Source organism: Miscanthus floridulus, chromosome 10 (genome assembly GCF_019320115.1).
Source record: "Miscanthus floridulus cultivar M001 chromosome 10, ASM1932011v1, whole genome shotgun sequence".
NCBI lineage: Eukaryota > Viridiplantae > Streptophyta > Magnoliopsida > Poales > Poaceae > Miscanthus > Miscanthus floridulus.
In genome coordinates, this window is record NC_089589.1 from 43,489,972 (window position 1) to 43,508,933 (window position 18,962).

Here is an 18,962-nt window from a genome sequence, read left to right on the forward strand (position 1 = left end):
CTCGTTGGGAGAACACGCAAGTACCAATCATGAAACCTTCTCATTCCAAGTGGTAGGCGCTGGATGTCCCGGTTTGGTAGGAAGGGCTTGCCTCTTCCATATTTTTTCGGGCAATCCTTTGACCATTCGATGGCATCAACATTTGGATACTGCTTTGCAATTTGGTGAAGTTTGCTACTGATGGCCTCCTCAGAACCCTGTGATGGGACATTTTTAACTTGGTTTTCAGGCTTGAACTGATCATGGGAATACCACTTGGACACCGACGAGACGTCTTTGATCGGAACATAAACTGGCCTTATGTGGATTGGAATCTTCTTTCGGAGTTCCCATTCAGGCACGTCCTCATCTTCTTGTGCATCACCTTCTTCAGGAGGCACTCGTTGTTCATGTATCGGTTGTGCTTGTTGACAAGACTGTGGCATCTCATGATGCACTTGCCCGGTACGAGCTGGAGAAGGTTGTGGCATCTCATCAGGCACATGCTCGATAGGAGGCGGGGAAGAATGTGGCATCTCAGTAATGTGGGGGTCACGAGACGGTGAAAATATCTCCCCGGCCTCAACAACTCGCTCCAAATTTGGGAGAGGGGGAGGCGGCGAAGAAGCAGTCAATATAATATCCCGTTTGTGCCAGAGGATGAACTGCCCCATAACGTCTCCGAGTAACACCAGCCCCTCGGGAGTTGCGTAGTCTATCCTCCACTGCATGAACTCGGGCTTCACTGTATGCACCTCGACCCTAGTGTAGTCCGGCGGTATGTTATTATTGTGGTGTAAGCCACCGGGAGGATGTGCAACACCCGTTGCCACCTCCATCATAGTGTTCTGCCGGCCGCTGAGAAACACCAAGGTGCAACTAGTAGGTTCCCGTATGAGATCGACTGAGGTTGTGGCTGCAGTGGAACCTTGGCTGCTAGGAACTTTCGGAGGGCTGCCAACTAATGCCAGTTCTCCCGGTGGCGTCACTAATATACGTGGCTCCATAGACATTCCTTGCTCCTCCAGTGCCTTCGCAACTAGAGCCTTCACTTGGAGCTCAAGACTAGTCTCCCGGTCTCGGCCATGTTTCTTGTACATGTGCTTGTCCTCTTCGAATCCTTGCTTCCAAGTCATCCTTTTCCCTAGCCCCCTGGTGCGGCCTGTGTGCTCCTTGTTTCCCTAAGCTCGTCCCTCTCTCTGGAAGGATTGAATGAGCCCTTCTCTTTGTCTTCAGCATATTTCAGTATCCTTGATACCGCCTCTTGGGTCTCCGGCTTATCAAACTTAAGATTACTACCGGATGGTTCTGTACTCCTTGCATATATCCAGTTCCTTGAGCGTACCTTCAACTTCGTCACATCAATATTCCCAGCAGCTGCGGCCTCTTCATCCATCTTTCTAAACTGCTCTTCCTTGGCATAGTAGCCACCGGGGCCTAGATGATGGTGGTGTTTGTTCCTCTTCGCTAGCTCGGTGTTACGAGCACTGAGCTCCAATGCCTCCGCTGAAGTCTTCTGAGCCACGAGCTCCTCCCATTGACTAGGAGTTATTTTGCCGAACTCGTTGAAGGGAGTTAACCCCTTTTGGATATACTTCGTGTTAAGCTCCGACCTCCAACGTCGCAATGACTCTCCCATCATCCTGATAGCATTTTTTTTACCAATTCATGCTTACCCTCTGGAAATCTAAAATTGACCTTCAGCTGCCTATCCCATAGTGCATTCTTTATGTTCTCTGGTACCTCTTTCCAGTTAGGGATTGCTGGGTTCAATTTATCTCTTACTAGGGCCCCGATCGCATTACGGAATCGTCCTCTTAATTCCTTCGGCTCAAGGATCTCCCCTGCTGGCCCAACCTCCGTTATCACATAGCAAGCCTTATCTGGATATAGATTTCCTTTTCTATCCCCTCGTTTCCTCTTAGGCTTGGTAGTCGTGGTTGTGTCTTGAGTTTGTGGAGCAGAGGCATCGTGATCCGTCTCTGTGGTTGTTGCCTCTGCTCTCCTTTCCTCTACTCCGTCTTGTCCAGCGAGATGTCGCGGACGTCGACGTCGTCTTTTCTGAGTTTCAGGAGGGACCTATATATAGGACAGGTCAAAGTGTTAGCAGAGGTAACACAGCCAAAGCTTTAGCAAAATTTACAAGCTAAGGCTTCTTCCCTACCTCCTCGTTCGGGTCAAAATCCTTGTCCAAATCTTCCTCCGTTGGCCTCCTTCTTGCTTCAGGTGGGAAAGGATCCTCGGGACTTTCATATCCCTCTTCTGACTCATCATCCTCTTCTTCTTCGCCTTCAGCAGCCTCTCCTTCAGGGCCTTCCTCCTCGTCACACTCCTCCTGAGTAAGCATCACTTCTAGATCTTTTTCTACCTCGTTATCGAACTGTTCCTGAGTAAGCTGGTCCTCTAGTGCTTGCTCCTCAAGGGTTGGCTGCTCATCATGCTCGGGGCATCGAGCTGCACGGTCTGTTGTCCGCGACATTATTTCGCGCTTTGTTCTAAAAGATGCAAAAAAGTGTGCTTTAGGTACGCGAGAAGGTATAAGAAATCAAAAAGGTCTATAAACCAAAGTAGTCCTATAAAACAACAATATAAAAAAACGAGAAGTAGCAGTGGTAGAGGCCTCAGAAACATGTCAATCATCATCTGATCTTGAACTTGGAGCATCAAGGCATCATAACAGAGAAGAGAGGAGAAGGTAATGTAGGGGCGGCTGCTAATGATGCCAAGTTCCTCATAAGTTCTTGATCATCAGCTCATATTCCATATAATGTATGGACTTGGACAATTTCATCATCGGCAAAACAAAGGAGAGGAGAGGAGAGGGGAGATTTGGCAAAAAAAAAGCAACTGCTGCTTAACAAACATAGAGAGGAAAAGGTATAAAAAAAGCAGCTGCTGCTTCCCAAACATAGAGGATAGGAAAGGTGGCAAAAATAGAGGAGAGGGGAGATTTGGCAAAAAAAAAGCAGGTGCTGCTTCCCAAAAAAAGCAACAACTGCCAGATAGAAGTAGAAGTAGTAAACAGTAGTAGTAGGGAAGTCGTAGAGTAGTAGTAGAAGTAGCAAAAGCTGCTTAGGAGAGAAGAGTAGAGTGGAGTAGAGGAGAGGAGAGGAGTAGAGTGCAGTAGAGGAGAGTAGTAGTAGAAGAGGAGTGGTAGAGTAGTAGGAGAAGAGCAGGAGTAGTAGTAGGAGTAGCAAGTAGTAGTAATAGGAGTTGTAGGAGACCAACCAGCAGCCACTAGTAGTAAGAGTTGATAGAAGACAGAAGATAATAAGTAGCAATAGTAGTAAGTAGAGAGAGGAGTAGTAGGAGTAGCAAGTAGTAGTAGGAGCAGCTGGCCAGCAGCCACCAAGTAGTAGTAATAAGAGTTGTAGGAGACCAACCAGCAGCCAGCAGCCAGCAGCCACTGGTACATGGGCAAATCAATGATTTCGCTCATGCTAACCACATTTCTAATACTCAAAATCACCAAATAGGAAACCAAGACATCATGATAAAACAAAGAAAACGTAATACTACGTTTTTGCTGAAATTGATGCCACTTGCACCTAATAATAGTAGACAAATAGGATGCAAGCTGCAGACAAATAGATTGCAGGTCGGATGAAGAATAGGATGTAGTAGCTGCAACATCCAAATATTATATGAAATAGAGATAACTGGTAAGTGCATAGGCAAAAAAGTCATGAAATATAAATAACTGGTAATATTATATGAAATAAAAAGTTTCTAGCAGATCCTAAACAAGGTCACAACAGAAATTAGCATTTTAGTTTTCACCCATATAGAGCTACAGTTAGTTTTCACCCATATAAAATTAGAGTAGAGTGGAGTAGAGGAGAGGAGAGGAGTAGAGCGCAGTACAGGAGAGTAGTAGTAGAAGAGGAGTGGTAGAGTAGTAGAAGAGCAGGAGTAGTAGTAGGAGTAGCAAGTAGTAGTAATAGGAGTTGTAGGAGACCAACCAGCAGCCACTAGTAGTAAGAGTTGATAGAAGACAGAAGATAATAAGTAGCAATAGTAGTAAGTAGAGAGAGGAGTAGTAGGAGTAGCAAGTAGTAGTAGGAGCAGCTGGCCAGCAGCCACCAAGTAGTAGTAATAAGAGTTGTAGGAGACCAACCAGCAGCCAGCAGCCAGCAGCCACTGGTACATGGGCAAATCAATGATTTCGCTCATGCTAACCACATTTCTAATACTCAAAATCACCAAACAGGAAACCAAGACATCATGATAAAACAAAGAAAACGTAATACTACGTTTTTGCTGAAATTGATGCCACTTGCACCTAATAATAGTAGACAAATAGGATGCAAGCTGCAGATAAATAGATTGCAGGTCGGATGAAGAATAGGATGTAGTAGCTGCAACATCCAAATATTATATGAAATAGAGATAACTGGTAAGTGCATAGGCAAAAAAGTCATGAAATATAAATAACTGGTAATATTATATGAAATAAAAAGTTTCCAGCAGATCCTAAACAAGGTCACAACAGAAATTAGCATTTTAGTTTTCACCCATATAGAGCTACAGTTAGTTTTCACCCATATAAAATTAGAGTAGAGTGGAGTAGAGGAGAGGAGAGGAGTAGAGTGTAGTACAGGAGAGTAGTAGTAGAAGAGGAGTGGTAGAGTAGTAGGAGAAGAGCAGGAGTAGTAGTAGGAGTAGCAAGTAGTAGTAATAGGAGTTGTAGGAGACCAACCAGCAGCCACTAGATGTCTGATTGGGTACAAATAGCTTTGATGAATGAACAAAAGCTAACAAACACCTGCTGTTATTGCTGTGCTGAAGTAACAAACTTGCTGAAGTAACAACCACATAATTGTTGCCTTCAACTTTTATGAAATGATTTTTTTTGTTTTCCTTCAACCACATAATAATTGCACTAGGGTACTAGATGTCTGATGCCCTTTTCATTTTCAGGACAAAAAATGGTTGTACAAACAAGAAAAAATAATTATGGCTTCCTCACTGAGTATGAGAAGCAAAGGTTGCTGGCATTGCAAGGAATAAAAGGGTTCTGGAATCCTATGATGGCCTTGACATGAGCAGCAGCAACACCCATCCAAGAGGAAAAAAAGGTGATTTGTCTTATAAATGTGCACAACTACTAATATTCTAAATTGTTCTAATACACAAACAGAGCTAGCACCACTATAAATGTACCACCGATCAGTTCCTGCTAAAACAATTCGTATTCTAAACACATTTCTAACCCAATCACCACTATAGCAAGAGGATGCCACTTGCTATTTCACAGAAAGGAAGCGTGTTCTAACAGCTAAAATGAGAACCTCCCAATCTCAGCTCTCATATTCAAAATCATGAAATCGACTTCTAAAATTGGTTGAATCTGTTGGAATACTTTGATTTCCTACTGTTTCAAGGGAGTGATTAAATATCTAGGCTGCAGTCAGCCCCATGGGGGCAAACAGTCAAACCACACTGGAAACATATAACTTTCAGAAATAAAGCATGAAAATTGATAAATTTTGATTCCAAGTAGATATAGTTTCAGAGAGTTTACTATAGAAAAAAACATATTTCAGTTCAATTGGTTGCCTGGGTAAAAACAAAAGTAGGTGTGAAGAAAAAACAAAAGTGGTGTGAAGAAAATTGTATGTGCACCTAGAAGTAAATCAGCCAAGTCATATAAAAAGTCTATCTATCTATATGAATGGTAAAGTACCTATATGAGCGTCGGTGGCTCATTTGCACGCGGACGCGTGGTCTATGACTTTTTGCAGAATCAAAATCAGCAGAGCTCTCGACCAACGACCAACAGCAAGATAAATAAAACCCTAGATAGAACCAACACACAATTCGTCTAAATGCATCTCCCAGCAAAGGATTCAAGCTATTCGTCTAAATGCATTTTAGTTTCTAGCAGATCCTAAAGAAGGAGCGTACCGGCACAGGTGTTCAGAAGACGACGGTGAGCCGGAGTGGCGGGTGATGAGGTCGTCGAAGGGGTCCTGACGGCCGGTGGCCTGGCGAGTTGAAGCGGTCGAAGGTCCAGAAGCCGTAGGGGCGCGGCCGCGCTCACCCACCGCCGAGGAGCTCGCCCGTCGTCGGCGTGCGGGGGCAGGACGTCGGGGGCCGGGCGCGGGGCGCTGGGAGCCTGCGTCGTCGGCGCGCGGGGGCGGGCTCCAGGGGCCGGGGGCGGGACGCCGAGCGCCGAGGGCTGGTGTGGGCGGGCGCGGGACCGGCGGTGGGGCCGGCAGCGTGGGCAGCGGTGGAAACCCTAGCAGCCTGACGGCGTCGGAGGGAGAAGACAGCGCCCAGACGATGACTCCCGTGCGCTACCCTCCAATTTATACTAGGTATCATTTGTAGGGGCGGTTCCTGATCCAGCCGCCCCTACAAATCTATTTTTAGGGGCGGTTCCTGATCCAACCGCCCCTACAAATATTTTTTTAAATTATAAATTCTATATTTTTATATCATAAAAACACAATTATAAATTCTACATTTTGTTCAAACTTTCTCAAATGAAAAAATGGACTATATAAGGATTGTAGATCTTGATGAGATGAACAACCTTGTTATTCAGAGTTTTTCCATCTGAGGTCATTTAGTGTCTCATTTGAGCAAGTTTGACCAAGTCAAATTTGGTCAAATGAAAAAACAACACTTTGACTCTAGTATTATGAACTCTAAATAACTTCAAATTGAAAAGTTTTGAATACCAAGTTTGATCATCTCAGCAATATCTACAATTGTTGTTTTGGTCAACTTTCCATTTGAGAAAGTTTGGACGGTTCAAATTTGTGATTTTTAAATTTCGACGCCTACAAACTAGTTTTCGGAACCCTAGGTTATCTCAAATTGAAAAGTTTTGAATACCAAGTTTGTTCATCTCATCAAGATATACAATCCTTATATAGTACATTTTTTCATTTGAGAAAGTTTGAACAAAATGTAGATCAAATTTGACAAGTGTGTGACATAGTTTCACACAGTCTATATGAGATTCAAGAATTTGTGACTAGTGTTTGATAAAACTTTCTCAAATGGGAAAATAAGCTATGTAAGGATTGTAGATCTCGATGAGATGAACAACCTTGTTATTCAGAGTTTTTCCATCTGAGGTCATTTAGTGTCTCATTTGAGCAAGTTTGACCAAGTCAAATTTGGTCAAATGAAAAAACAACACTTTGACTCTAGTATTATGAACTCTAAATAACTTCAAATTGAAAAGTTTTGAATACCAAGTTTGATCATCTCAGCAAGATCTACAATTGTTGTTTTGGTCAACTTTCCATTTGAGAAAGTTTGGACGGTTCAAATTTGTGATTTTTAAATTTCGATGCCTACAAACTAGTTTTCGGAACCCTAGGTTATCTCAAATTGAAAAGTTTTGAATACCAAGTTTGTTCATCTCATCAAGATATACAATCCTTATATACTACATTTTTTCATTTGAGAAAGTTTGAACAAAATGTAGATCAAATTTGACAAGTGTGTGACATAGTTTCAGACAGTCTATATGAGATTCAAGAATTTGTGACTAGTGTTTGATAAAACTTTCTCAAATGAAAAAATGGACTATATAAGGATTGTAGATCTTGATGAGATGAACAACCTTGTTACTCAGAGTTTTTCCATCTGAGGTCATTTAGTGTCTCATTTGAGCAAGTTTGACCAAGTCAAATTTGGTCAAATGAAAAAACAACACTTTGACTCTAGTATTATGAACTCTAAATAACTTCAAATTGAAAAGTTTTGAATACCAAGTTTGATCATCTCAGCAATATCTACAATTGTTGTTTTGGTCAACTTTCCATTTGAGAAAGTTTGGACGGTTCAAATTTGTGATTTTTAAATTTCGACGCCTACAAACTAGTTTTCGGAACCCTAGGTTATCTCAAATTGAAAAGTTTTGAATACCAAGTTTGTTCATCTCATCAAGATATACAATCCTTATATAGTACATTTTTTCATTTGAGAAAGTTTGAACAAAATGTAGATCAAATTTGATAAGTGTGTGACATAGTTTCAGACACTCTATATGAGATTCAAGAATTTGTGACTAGTGTTTGATAAAACTTTCTCAAATGGGAAAATAAGCTATGTAAGGATTGTAGATCTCGATGAGATGAACAACCTTGTTATTCAGAGTTTTTCCATCTGAGGTCATTTAGTGTCTCATTTGAGCAAGTTTGACCAAGTCAAATTTGGTCAAATGAAAAAACAACACTTTGACTCTAGTATTATGAACTCTAAATAACTTCAAATTGAAAAGTTTTGAATACCAAGTTTGATCATCTCAGCAAGATCTACAATTGTTGTTTTGGTCAACTTTCCATTTGAGAAAGTTTGGACGGTTCAAATTTGTGATTTTTAAATTTCGACGCCTACAATCTAGTTTTCGGAACCCTAGGTTATCTCAAATTGAAAAGTTTTGAATACCAAGTTTGTTCATCTCATCAAGCTCGGCTGAATATTGGGACAGGGATTCTATGGTTTCATCGTCGTATTCCTCCTCATCCTCGTCGTTAACAATAACCATTTCACCATGATGAATCCACACTGTGTAGTCCTCAACAAATCCTCGTATAATCAAATGTGATCTGATGATAGTCACATCTGTCCATGCCATACGGTTCTTGCAATCTTTACAGGGGCAAATAATTGTATCCTTATTCTCTTTCAATGTCGTTGCATGCTTCGTTGCGGCTTCAATAAATTTATCCACCTCTTCACGGAAACCTGCCTTGAACCTTAACGAACCATACATCCAAGAGTTCCTGTACTCCATCTTTTACAACAACAATAAAATAAACATTAAAGGACTACTTATTCAGATATATATAAAAATTAATCAAAGTAATAATTATTTGAGAATAATTGTATATACCTCAGATATATATGAATATAAATCTAATATAATTACATGAAGCATACAAACACACCATGGTAGAGAAAAATTAATTAATGGCCCATTTATCCATAAATAATTAAAATACATATTTATTGATTACAATAAACAATTTCAAAGACAACAATTAGCAATAATTATACTTTACACAATATCTTTCGTATAAACCCTAGTCCAATTTTATCAAACATAAATTTACAAAAACGAAATTAATAAAAAAACCAAACCCTAGATCTAGATCACATGCACATGAAACATCCATAAAACTAACTAATGGTTCACTAAAATCAAGAAACATGGACCAAATAAGGGTATGATCTTGTTCCCCTCCCTAATTTACCCTAGTACATTTAAAAGTTGGGTCTAATTTGCTCATAAATAGCTCAAGCACCATAGAAGAGAGAGAAAAACAAAACTCTAATTATTCACTAATCAACCATTAAAACTTCAAAAAAAAGTGTGGAATAGCATTTTCTTACCTTCTACAACCTCTCCACCAAAGGATTTGAGACCAAAACCTTCCCCCCTTAGTAAAGCAATTTTTGGGAGGTGCCCAAGCCCTCCCCAACTTTCTTTCACGGGTTGGAGTGAATGACCCGAGGAGGAAGAAGGTGCTGCTTCACTTTTATATGGGGTCATTTGTAGGGGCGGCTGGTGATTGAGCCGCCCCTACAAATAGAAGCTATAAATACGGGCCATTTTTAGGGGCGGCTCAATCACCAGCCGCCCCTATAAATACCATTTCTAGAGGCGGCTGGTGATTGAGCCGCCCCTAAAAATCATACTCCATTTGTAGGGGCGGCTCATATCACCAGCCGCCCCTGCTGTTCCATTTGTAGGGGGCGGCTGGTGTCTGGGCACCCGAGCACGCCACTGTAGGGGCGGCTCCATCTCAAGCCGCCCCTACAAAAAAAAATGAACCGTTGCTAAAAATCGTTTTCTACGTAGTGTCTAATTCCTAAATCGGGTATGAGTAATACCATTCTAAGTTTAACTAAATATATAGAAAATAATACTTCCAATCAATAGTTACCTTACTATATTATTACTTAGAAGGCTTCAATGTTAAGCCTTGCCAGACGCGCTAGCAGAAATCATAAATTTTAGAAATTATTTAGTGTATTATTTCTAACTATCATCCACGGTAATAGGCATCAGATCTATTTTGTTTATTTCATAATAAATTACACAACTCTGCTATTATAAAAAGTACGAAAAGTAGCACATAAATATACACCTAAATCTAAATTCAACAAATTTCATTATGAAAGGTAATTCGAAACAAAATCCGAATTTTTTATATAAATTACCCACTTTTGTCATTTCAAAAGATAATGCAAAGTAACCACTAAGTTTCTTCTGAATTAGCCATATATGCTATTATGAAAGCTGATATAAAGTAACTTCCTGAATTTGAATCTAAATTGTGCATATCTATATTCATAAAAATAAAATCAAGATATAAATAGTAAGATTGGGTAAGCCAAGCCACCCTTCTATTAGTTCTATTTTTGTTCCTATCATTCTGGTATTTATTGCATTGTTTTTATTCGATTCTTGTGTGAAATTTACACGTAAACCCAACTCACTAAAATAATAACAAAGATTAAACAAAGACTTTTCCCGCTGAGTCAAGGTCAATCCTACATAATGAAGAGCTGCACGTTTGGTCGGCAGGACTGTCCTGTCCTGTGTGATCACGATGAAGCTTACATTAATTAGGTGACGTGAAACACAAGCTCTCCAACGCATTTGGCACGCAACCGACGGCCGTTTGATTCACGGCTTGCACACCTATTCTTTCAACAAAAAAAAATGACAATTCTAATTTCTAAATCGGGTATGAGTAATCCCATTCTAAGTTTAACTAAATATATAGAAAATAATACTTCCAATCAATAGTTACCTTACTATATTATTACTTAGAAGGCTTCAATGTTAAGCCTTGCCAGACGCGCTAGCAGAAATCATAAATTTTAGAAATTATTTAGTGTATTATTTCTCACTATCATCCACAGTAATAGGCATCAGATCTATTTTGTTTATTTCATAATAAATTACACAACTCTGCTATTATAAAAAGTACGAAAAGTAACACATAAATATACACCAAAATCTAAATTCAACAAATTTCATTGTGAAAGGTAATTCGAAACAAAATCCGAATTTTTTATATAAATTACCCACTTTTGCCATTTCAAAAGATAATGCAAAGTAACCACTAAGTTTCTTCTGAATTAGCCGTGTATGGTATTATGAAAGCTGATATAAAGTAACTTCCTGAATTTGAATCTAAATTGTGCATATCTATATTCATAAAAATAAAATCAAGATATAAATAGTAAGATAAACCAGATGAAAAATAATTCGGAAATCACAAACTTAAGTGTTAAACACCTTCGTTGTAGCAAGAAATCGCCCTTCACTAGTCAAATATGCGTTCAACAAACAGCTCTCTAGCATTGTAGCCGTGGTAGACTCACAGCAAGGACCTCCTGCGCCGCGTTGTGCACTGCCTTTTAAGGGTGCAACAACCCGGCTAGATCCAGACACAACTTCATATTCAAGGATCAACTCTCAAGCACATAGCCGATCTCTGCTCAACACCACCATGCCTTACCTGGCTGCCAAGTTGATGCTCCTCATCGTCACATCCTTCCGCTTCTTCCTCTACTCACAGGCCGCAACGCAGCAGCTTCAACGAGCCAGCAGTGCCAATGATACCGCAGGCTGCGTGCCACGCGAGCAGGATGCCCTCCTGGCGTTCAAGCAAGGCATCACCAACGACAGCAGCAACCTCCTCGCCTCATGGCGGCGAGACCAGGATTGCTGCGGATGGACCGGCGTCACCTGTAACAACCAAACAGGCCATGTTGTCGAGCTTGATCTCAACAGCTTCCTTTTGGTTGGGCAGATAAGTTCGTCCTTGCTTTCTTTGGGTTATTTGGAGCACCTCAACCTTGGCACAAATTTCCTTCAGGGGCCCAACGCAAATGTGTTCCCGGAGTTCTTGTGTTCTATGAACAACTTGAGACATCTTGACCTCTCCTACATTCCTTTCTCGGGTAGAGTGCCTCCCCTGCTCAGCAACCTTTCCAACTTGGAATACCTCGACCTGTCCTTTACATCGTTCTTCGGTAGAATCCCTCATCAGCTCGGGAACCTTACAAAATTGCGACATCTTGACCTCAGTTGGATGTATAATAGTACATACTCAACAGATGACTCATGGCTAAGTCGCCTACATATGTTGGAGTATGTTGACATGAGCAACATAACTCTCAGCACAGTAACTGATTTTCCTGATGTGGCCAACATGATTCCAACTCTGAAGCACATCATTTTAATGAATTGTTCACTTCCAAGTGCAAATCAGTCGATCGCAAACCTAAACCTGACCAAACTTGAGGAGCTTGACCTCAGCTGGAACTACTTCGGCCATCCAATCTCATCATGCTGGTTTTGGAATGTTACAAGCATTAAGTCACTCTCCCTAGATGAAACATATCTGTATGGTTCCTTCCCTGATGCACTAGGAAGAATGTTTTCGCTCCAACACCTAGATTTTTCTTACAATGGAAATGCAGCCACAATGACAGTGGACCTAAAAAATCTCTGCCAACTGGAATCTCTATACCTCGCCAGGAGTCTATCATCTGGTAACATAACAGAGTTTCTAGAGAAGTCACCAAAGTGTTCTGCTAGCAAATTGTATGCCTTGATTTTGCCAAGCAATAATATAACAGGAATGCTTCCAAACACTATGGACGACATGACCAGCTTAAATGACCTTATCCTTACTAACAACAGTATTAGTGGTTCAATACCACTCGGTATTCGGAATTGTACTAGTTTGGAATACCTCCGTTTGAGTTCCAATCAATTCAGTGGGCAGATACCATTACTGCCGAGAAGCCTCAGGGTATTGGATGTCACCAGAAACATCTTTTCCGGGAATTTGCCACTGGAATTTGGAGCTCCAAATCTTGAAGGATTAATTCTATCCTTCAATTACATTAGCGGTCAAGTTCCTGGATCTATTTGTAGGTCACGAAACATGAAATTCTTGGATTTATCACACAATCATTTCAAGGGAGAACTACCTCACTGTTCTGATATGCCAAACTTAAGTTCCCTGCTCGTAAGTAACAACAGCTTCTGTGGAAAGTTCCCTGCATGGCTCCAAAGCCTCTCATCCCTGGTTTTCCTAGACCTTTCCTGGAACAGGTTTAATGGGCCACTACCAAGGTGGATTGGACATTTGGTGAGCTTACGTATTTTACTCCTAAACCATAACATGTTTGATGGAGAGATTCCAGTCAATATCACAGATCTTAAAGGACTGCAATACCTGAACTTAGCAGCCAACAATATGTCAGGGCCAATTCCAAAAACTTTGTCAAACCTAACTGGAATGACTATAAAACATAGGCCTGGACCTAATGATGATTCAGACAGATCCTGGACATTTGATGAGTCTCAAGATACATTTTCCCTGGTGACGAAGCATGAAGTGCTCAAGTATGGAGCACGTGGCCTACTTGATGTGGTTGGAATTGATTTGTCATTGAACCACTTAGCAGGAGGAATTCCAGATGAAATAGCCTCTCTTAGTTTGCTGACGAATATAAATTTGTCATCGAATCACTTAAGCGGAAAAATCCCAAAGAATATTGGATCTATGAAATCGTTGGAATCACTTGACGTCTCAAAAAACAACCTCTCTGGTGAAATCCCACCAAGCCTCTCAGATTTAACATATCTAAGTTACCTGGATGTTTCGTATAACAATCTTACTGGAACTATCCCATCTGGTCGTCAACTTGACACCCTTTACACTGAAAATCCTTCTATGTACTACGGAAACAGCGGTCTTTGCGGTCCTCCTCTGCAGAGGAATTGTTCAGGGAATGGCACACCAGAGCATGGGCATGGCAATAATCAGCAAGAAAGTGAAAAAGAGTCCGATTCAGCGTTCTTTTACTATGGACTTGGGTCAGGGTTTGAGATGGTCTTATTGGTTCTGTTCTGTGTTCTATTATTCAAGAAGTCATGGAGAATTGCTTATTTCCTTCTTGTTGATTTGGTGTACGACAAAGCATTCGTCTTTCTGGTTGTCACATGGAGTAGGCTAGCAAGGAGGAACACCAGTAGGAATTAATAAGTGTGCGCATCTGCGAAGGAACATCCTGTATGTAGTAAATAAAGTTGAAGAAGCATTGTTAGGCTTGTGACCCTTTGTTTTTGGTGGAGCCGTTATACAAATTAATGGTAAATATCTTCAAATTCTCGTACAATATGCAAGTGACAGTAGTTTGTATTAGATAGAAGAACTTCTATGCAGGTTCTTAATACCATGGCAATACTATATCTGTCTATTAAAAAGGAGCCATACCAAATTAAATTCAGAAATTGTGTCTTTCTGCCACTTGTCAGTTGTGACTTTAATTTGTTTCATATCCAGGTCAAAAAGAAGGAAATAATTGATTTGATTATTAGCAGGTGACTAGGGTTCCTCAGATAAAGGACACGCTCCTGACACTGATAGGTGGAAGAAACTGGTGCACCCACTAATGCAGAAAGGACCTATAGTCCCGGTTGAGAAACCCCTTCAATCCCAGTTTCTCAACTGGCCTGGACTACGAATTCAAGACTAGGTCAGGGAACCAGGACTAAAGGGGCCTTCAGCCCGCGCCCAGAGGCTGACCGGTAAAGATAACAACAAAGGTCTAGAAAACATTACTAATGTTTAGGGTCACGTAGAAATGACGTATAAATAAAAATAAACTCTATCATTATTATTCTAAATAAAAAACCACAAATTTCTCTATTTATTTCTGAACCACAAAAGGAGCTACATTAGCAATAAAAGATGAGAGGGTGAAACAGCTAACCTTCACTACCTAGAGTGGATGGAGAAATGAAGATCTTCTCAAACAACCGAGAGCAAGAACGGTGCAAAAGACATGAGCTTCAATAATTGTACTGGATGGCTCAGGCTAGAGACCAAGGAAGCTGGATATATAGCGTGGACATTTAGTCCCGGTTGGTGGTGCATTCCGGGACTAAACGTCATCCACCAAAGGCCCCTGCTGTGGCGCTAGCCGTTGGATTCGGGACTACATTAGTCCCGGTCCCAACTCTAGCCTGAAATAAAGGCCAAAACCGAAGATCTACGCCCTGTTCGCTTGGGCTTGTTTGACTGATAAGCCATGGCTGAAAGTACTGTTGGCTGATTTGGTGTGAGAGAAAAATACTGTTCGTTGGCTAAAAAAGTACGACTTATGAGCCAAATACGCCCAAGCGAACAGGGTGCTGTTCTCCACTATTGACACAATGACACACATAATGATAAAATTAATAATCCATGTAGTACGAGGAAGGATTTATGGGCTACTACTACTCGCGAACTAGTCAAGTGCGCGTCAAGTTCTCCACTATTTTTAAGCCCTTTTTTGAATTTTTTTCAGAAATATGCCCCTAGAGGAAAGATTTCAAAATCTAGACCCTAGCTTGGTGCCATTGTTGCTGGCGCCGAGCTTACACATCTCGGCGCCAGCGTCCCTGGCGCCGAGCTCTTGGGCTCGAAACCAACGTGGCGGTGACATGGCAGGAAGCTCGGCGCCAGTCACCCTGGCGCCAAGCTCGGCGCCGAGCTCGGCGCCGTAGATCTTGGTGCAGAGCTTGTGTTTTAACCCTGGCCCCAACCTTCTTCCTCTTCTTTCTCCTCCTTCTCGGGTTTTTTCTCTCCCCACTTCGCCCTACCTCACGAATCGACATATTGGACCTTGGAAACTCTGATTTGATCCATAGATCTTCGAGAGTAAGGTATCCTCGCTCCCCTTCTAGTTTTTTTCATATCGATTCGGTATATATTAGTCGGATTTTTCAACCTAAGAATCGTCATTACTTAGGGTTTTATATAATTTTTAATATTTGTATTAAACCTAGGTAACCACAGCACATGTTGTTATGTTTTATGGGTTCATTGATTTGCATAACATTGGAAACCCTAGGTTTAGGGTTTAATGTTAATTGCTTTCGGTTCTTAGAACGAAATTGGTTGTATTGTAGTTATGGTTCTCATTGGCATTAATTTATAATGTTTTGATTTTTGTTTGTTAAATAAGATCCGTTTTGTTAGATGCAAGAAATGTATCTGTAGGAGTTTTGGCGAAAATGGGGTTGTCCTCGAGAATTATACCCCAACGCGTCTATCAAAGATGCCCCCGTCCCTCCTGACCTCCCAGTCCCTAACTGTGATTGTGGTTTCCCGGCCCACGTGTTTCAAACGAAACATCCGGACACAGCGACGCGTTGCTTCTACACATGCAGTCGTTTTAATGTAAGAAATTGTTTCCACTATCTTTTTTTCTTTATTTGTGTAAATATGCTTCTAATATTTTGTTGGAATCTCGTTGTGTAGGACCATGAGAGGTGCTTTTTCTTTCTATGGATCGACGGTGTAGACAAGTTTGACCCTAGGTACCTCCTTTTCAACGATTGGTTTAGAGGGAGACATCCACATGAGCACTTCAAGCGGTGGGTTCCACCCCCCCCCAACCCCCCACCAATGACGGCTAAGGAGAAGCATCTAGCCACAGTTAGTCGACTCGAGGAACATCCTCTGTGCGAATGCAGAGATCGAGCCGTGATAAACCCTGAGAATACTTTAGAGTTTGTGTGTCCGAACAAACATGAAGTAAGTGGAAAGTGTATCTATTTAGTTTGTGTGTGTACTAATGTCACCTTATTTATGTGTTTTCAATGGCGAAGTGTCGTTTCAAGGAGTGGTTGTATGGTCCTAAGAACCAATGGCTGGAAGAACTGCGAAAGGTTAAGGAAAAAAAGAAAGAAAGGGTAATTTACAAAGCACCTCCTGTCATGTGCGAATGTGGTGTTAAATCCAACTATGGCCTAGTCCCTTTGGAGCTTGGAATAGGCCATTATTGTGGCTATATGGTTGACTATGATGAAGTTCGTTATTTTTGTGGTAAACATGAAATCGTATTTTATTTGTTTTGCTAAGACATATATGATATAATTTTTCATTTGAATAGAGCACTAGGAAATGCAGGTGGGAATGTTATGATGGTCAAGCTAAGTTCTTGGATGAACTCAAGTGGAGGCAAGTAATTGTATGGAAGAGGGGATATGGACCTGACTACGTCAACCTATTCATTAAACAACACAAAGAAAAGACGCGTGAGTTTGCTAGATAGCACGGTATTTGTAACCCGATTGATGCTGGGCTTAACAAATGGGGATTGAAGAGACGGATGATGTTAGAGGAGGAGAGGGCAAGGAAGGAGGCAAGGGAGAAGATAAGAGTATAGATGCAGGTCTTGAACGAGCATGTTGTTGCATTATGTGCCAGTGAGTGCTTGAAAGCCTTTTTTTGTTGCCTGATTTTAAATATAATATAATCGCGTTGCTAACTGATTGCATTTTATACATGTAGGGATTGGATACAAGGAGGAACATGCCGCAGAGGTGGCTCGTGCAAGATATGAGGAAAATAAGTTAGATGAGCACAGATCGTGAGCTGGTCGCACCATTCAATCACCGATTGTGTTGTCTAATGAGGGGGACGAGGATGAGGACGACACTAGCAGACTGAGTGAGCTCATCACTTTAGTAGAGGCGGGCTTGTAGGCAGAGGAGGCTGAGGATGATACTGGCAGACTGAGTGAGCTCATCGCTCTAGCAGAGGCGGGCCTATAGGCGGAGGAGGCTGAGGAAGACACTGGCAGACTGAGCAAGTTCATCGCTCTAGCAAAGGCGGGCTTGAAGGCGGAGGAGGATGACGACACGTTCTTCACTCAGGCCATAGAGGCCATAGATGAAGCGGAGGCCACTTACTACAGGCAACATGCAGGTCAGAGCAGTGTAGGTGAGCCTAGCCACAACAACAAGGTTGTGGTAGAGGACAGGTACTCGGATGATGAGTTGCTTACTTAGTATATTTTAGACTGAGAATTTGAAAGTGCATTTGCCCCCTATGTGGGTTTTGGTGTATTGATGACATCCAAATTAGGGACTAATGTGATCTTAATAACATATGTCGCAGCTATTACTCAGTATGCGCTCTCCAATGGTTTTATTTTTGTTTTTGAGTTTAGGATCTGCTGCACTATAAAGAGGGATGCAAACTTAGTTGGTCTGAGAAAGATAGAGTGTTCAAGCATAAAAATAAAATCAAAAGAGAGACACTCTAGCACTCCATGAGCATGTAGAATATTTTTTAGTGGTTGTTGGTGTCGGAAGTCCCGACCTAAGCCGGAAGTCCCGATAGTCGGAAGTCACGACTCATGCCAGAAGTCCTGATGCCCAGTCACTTAGCCAGCGTAGTGACTGTGGCCATCGGAAGTCCCGACCCAAGTTGGGAGTCCCGACCCAAGTCTATATGATACGATTGGAGTATACACATTCTAATGAATTTACATTTAATCTATGTATTAAATTTGTGCCTTTTCAACACACAAAACACATGAAATGGCATGTGAGATCATGTACCGAACTAGGGTACAGAGTTCCTTCGACTAAACCTAACATGCCTTAGGTAATTAAACCAAACAACAAACACATAGATGTGCCATGTGAATAAGATAAAGTTGTCCTAATAGTGTGGCCACATAGCAAATTGTGTTGCACCTTCTCCACAGTAGCCTCCCATTGTTGTTGTTGGTGGTGGCGGGGGTGATGACAGAGGTCCCTTGTTCTTCTGGTTAGGGCAGGTGCAATATGGATCATTGCAGAGTGCCTCCTGTGAATCGACACCATTGTTGTTGTCGTCCTATCCATCGTCCTTGTAACCGCTGCTAACTTCCCTTTCTAGATCATAGATACAGTCCTACAGGTAGTAGATGTACTCCGCATGCGGATAAATAGGTCGAGGATCGACCCACCTAGTGAACCCACAGTTTTCTTCGACTAAGGAAGACTGCAATAAGTATGTCATGTAAATTGTATAGAAGAGGAACATATTGAAGAAACAAATACTAATAGCAATTACCCATGCTCGCGGGCATTTGAAGAAACGACGACCTCCATCTATTCCCTCGGTGAACATCTACACTAGGCAGTCCTCACCATGCATGCATTT

The 18,962-nt window shown here is 41.5% G+C and overlaps 1 protein-coding gene across 1 annotated transcript; it reads left to right on the plus strand.

The window, feature by feature from the left end:
• Positions 1–11,472: 11,472 nt before the first annotated feature.
• Positions 11,473–14,018, plus strand: LOC136488502 (receptor-like protein EIX2). The gene has a single exon (XM_066485421.1). The coding sequence runs from the start codon at positions 11,493–11,495 to the stop codon at positions 14,016–14,018; it is 2,526 nt and encodes an 841-aa protein (XP_066341518.1). The 5' UTR covers positions 11,473–11,492.
• Positions 14,019–18,962: the final 4,944 nt, after the last annotated feature.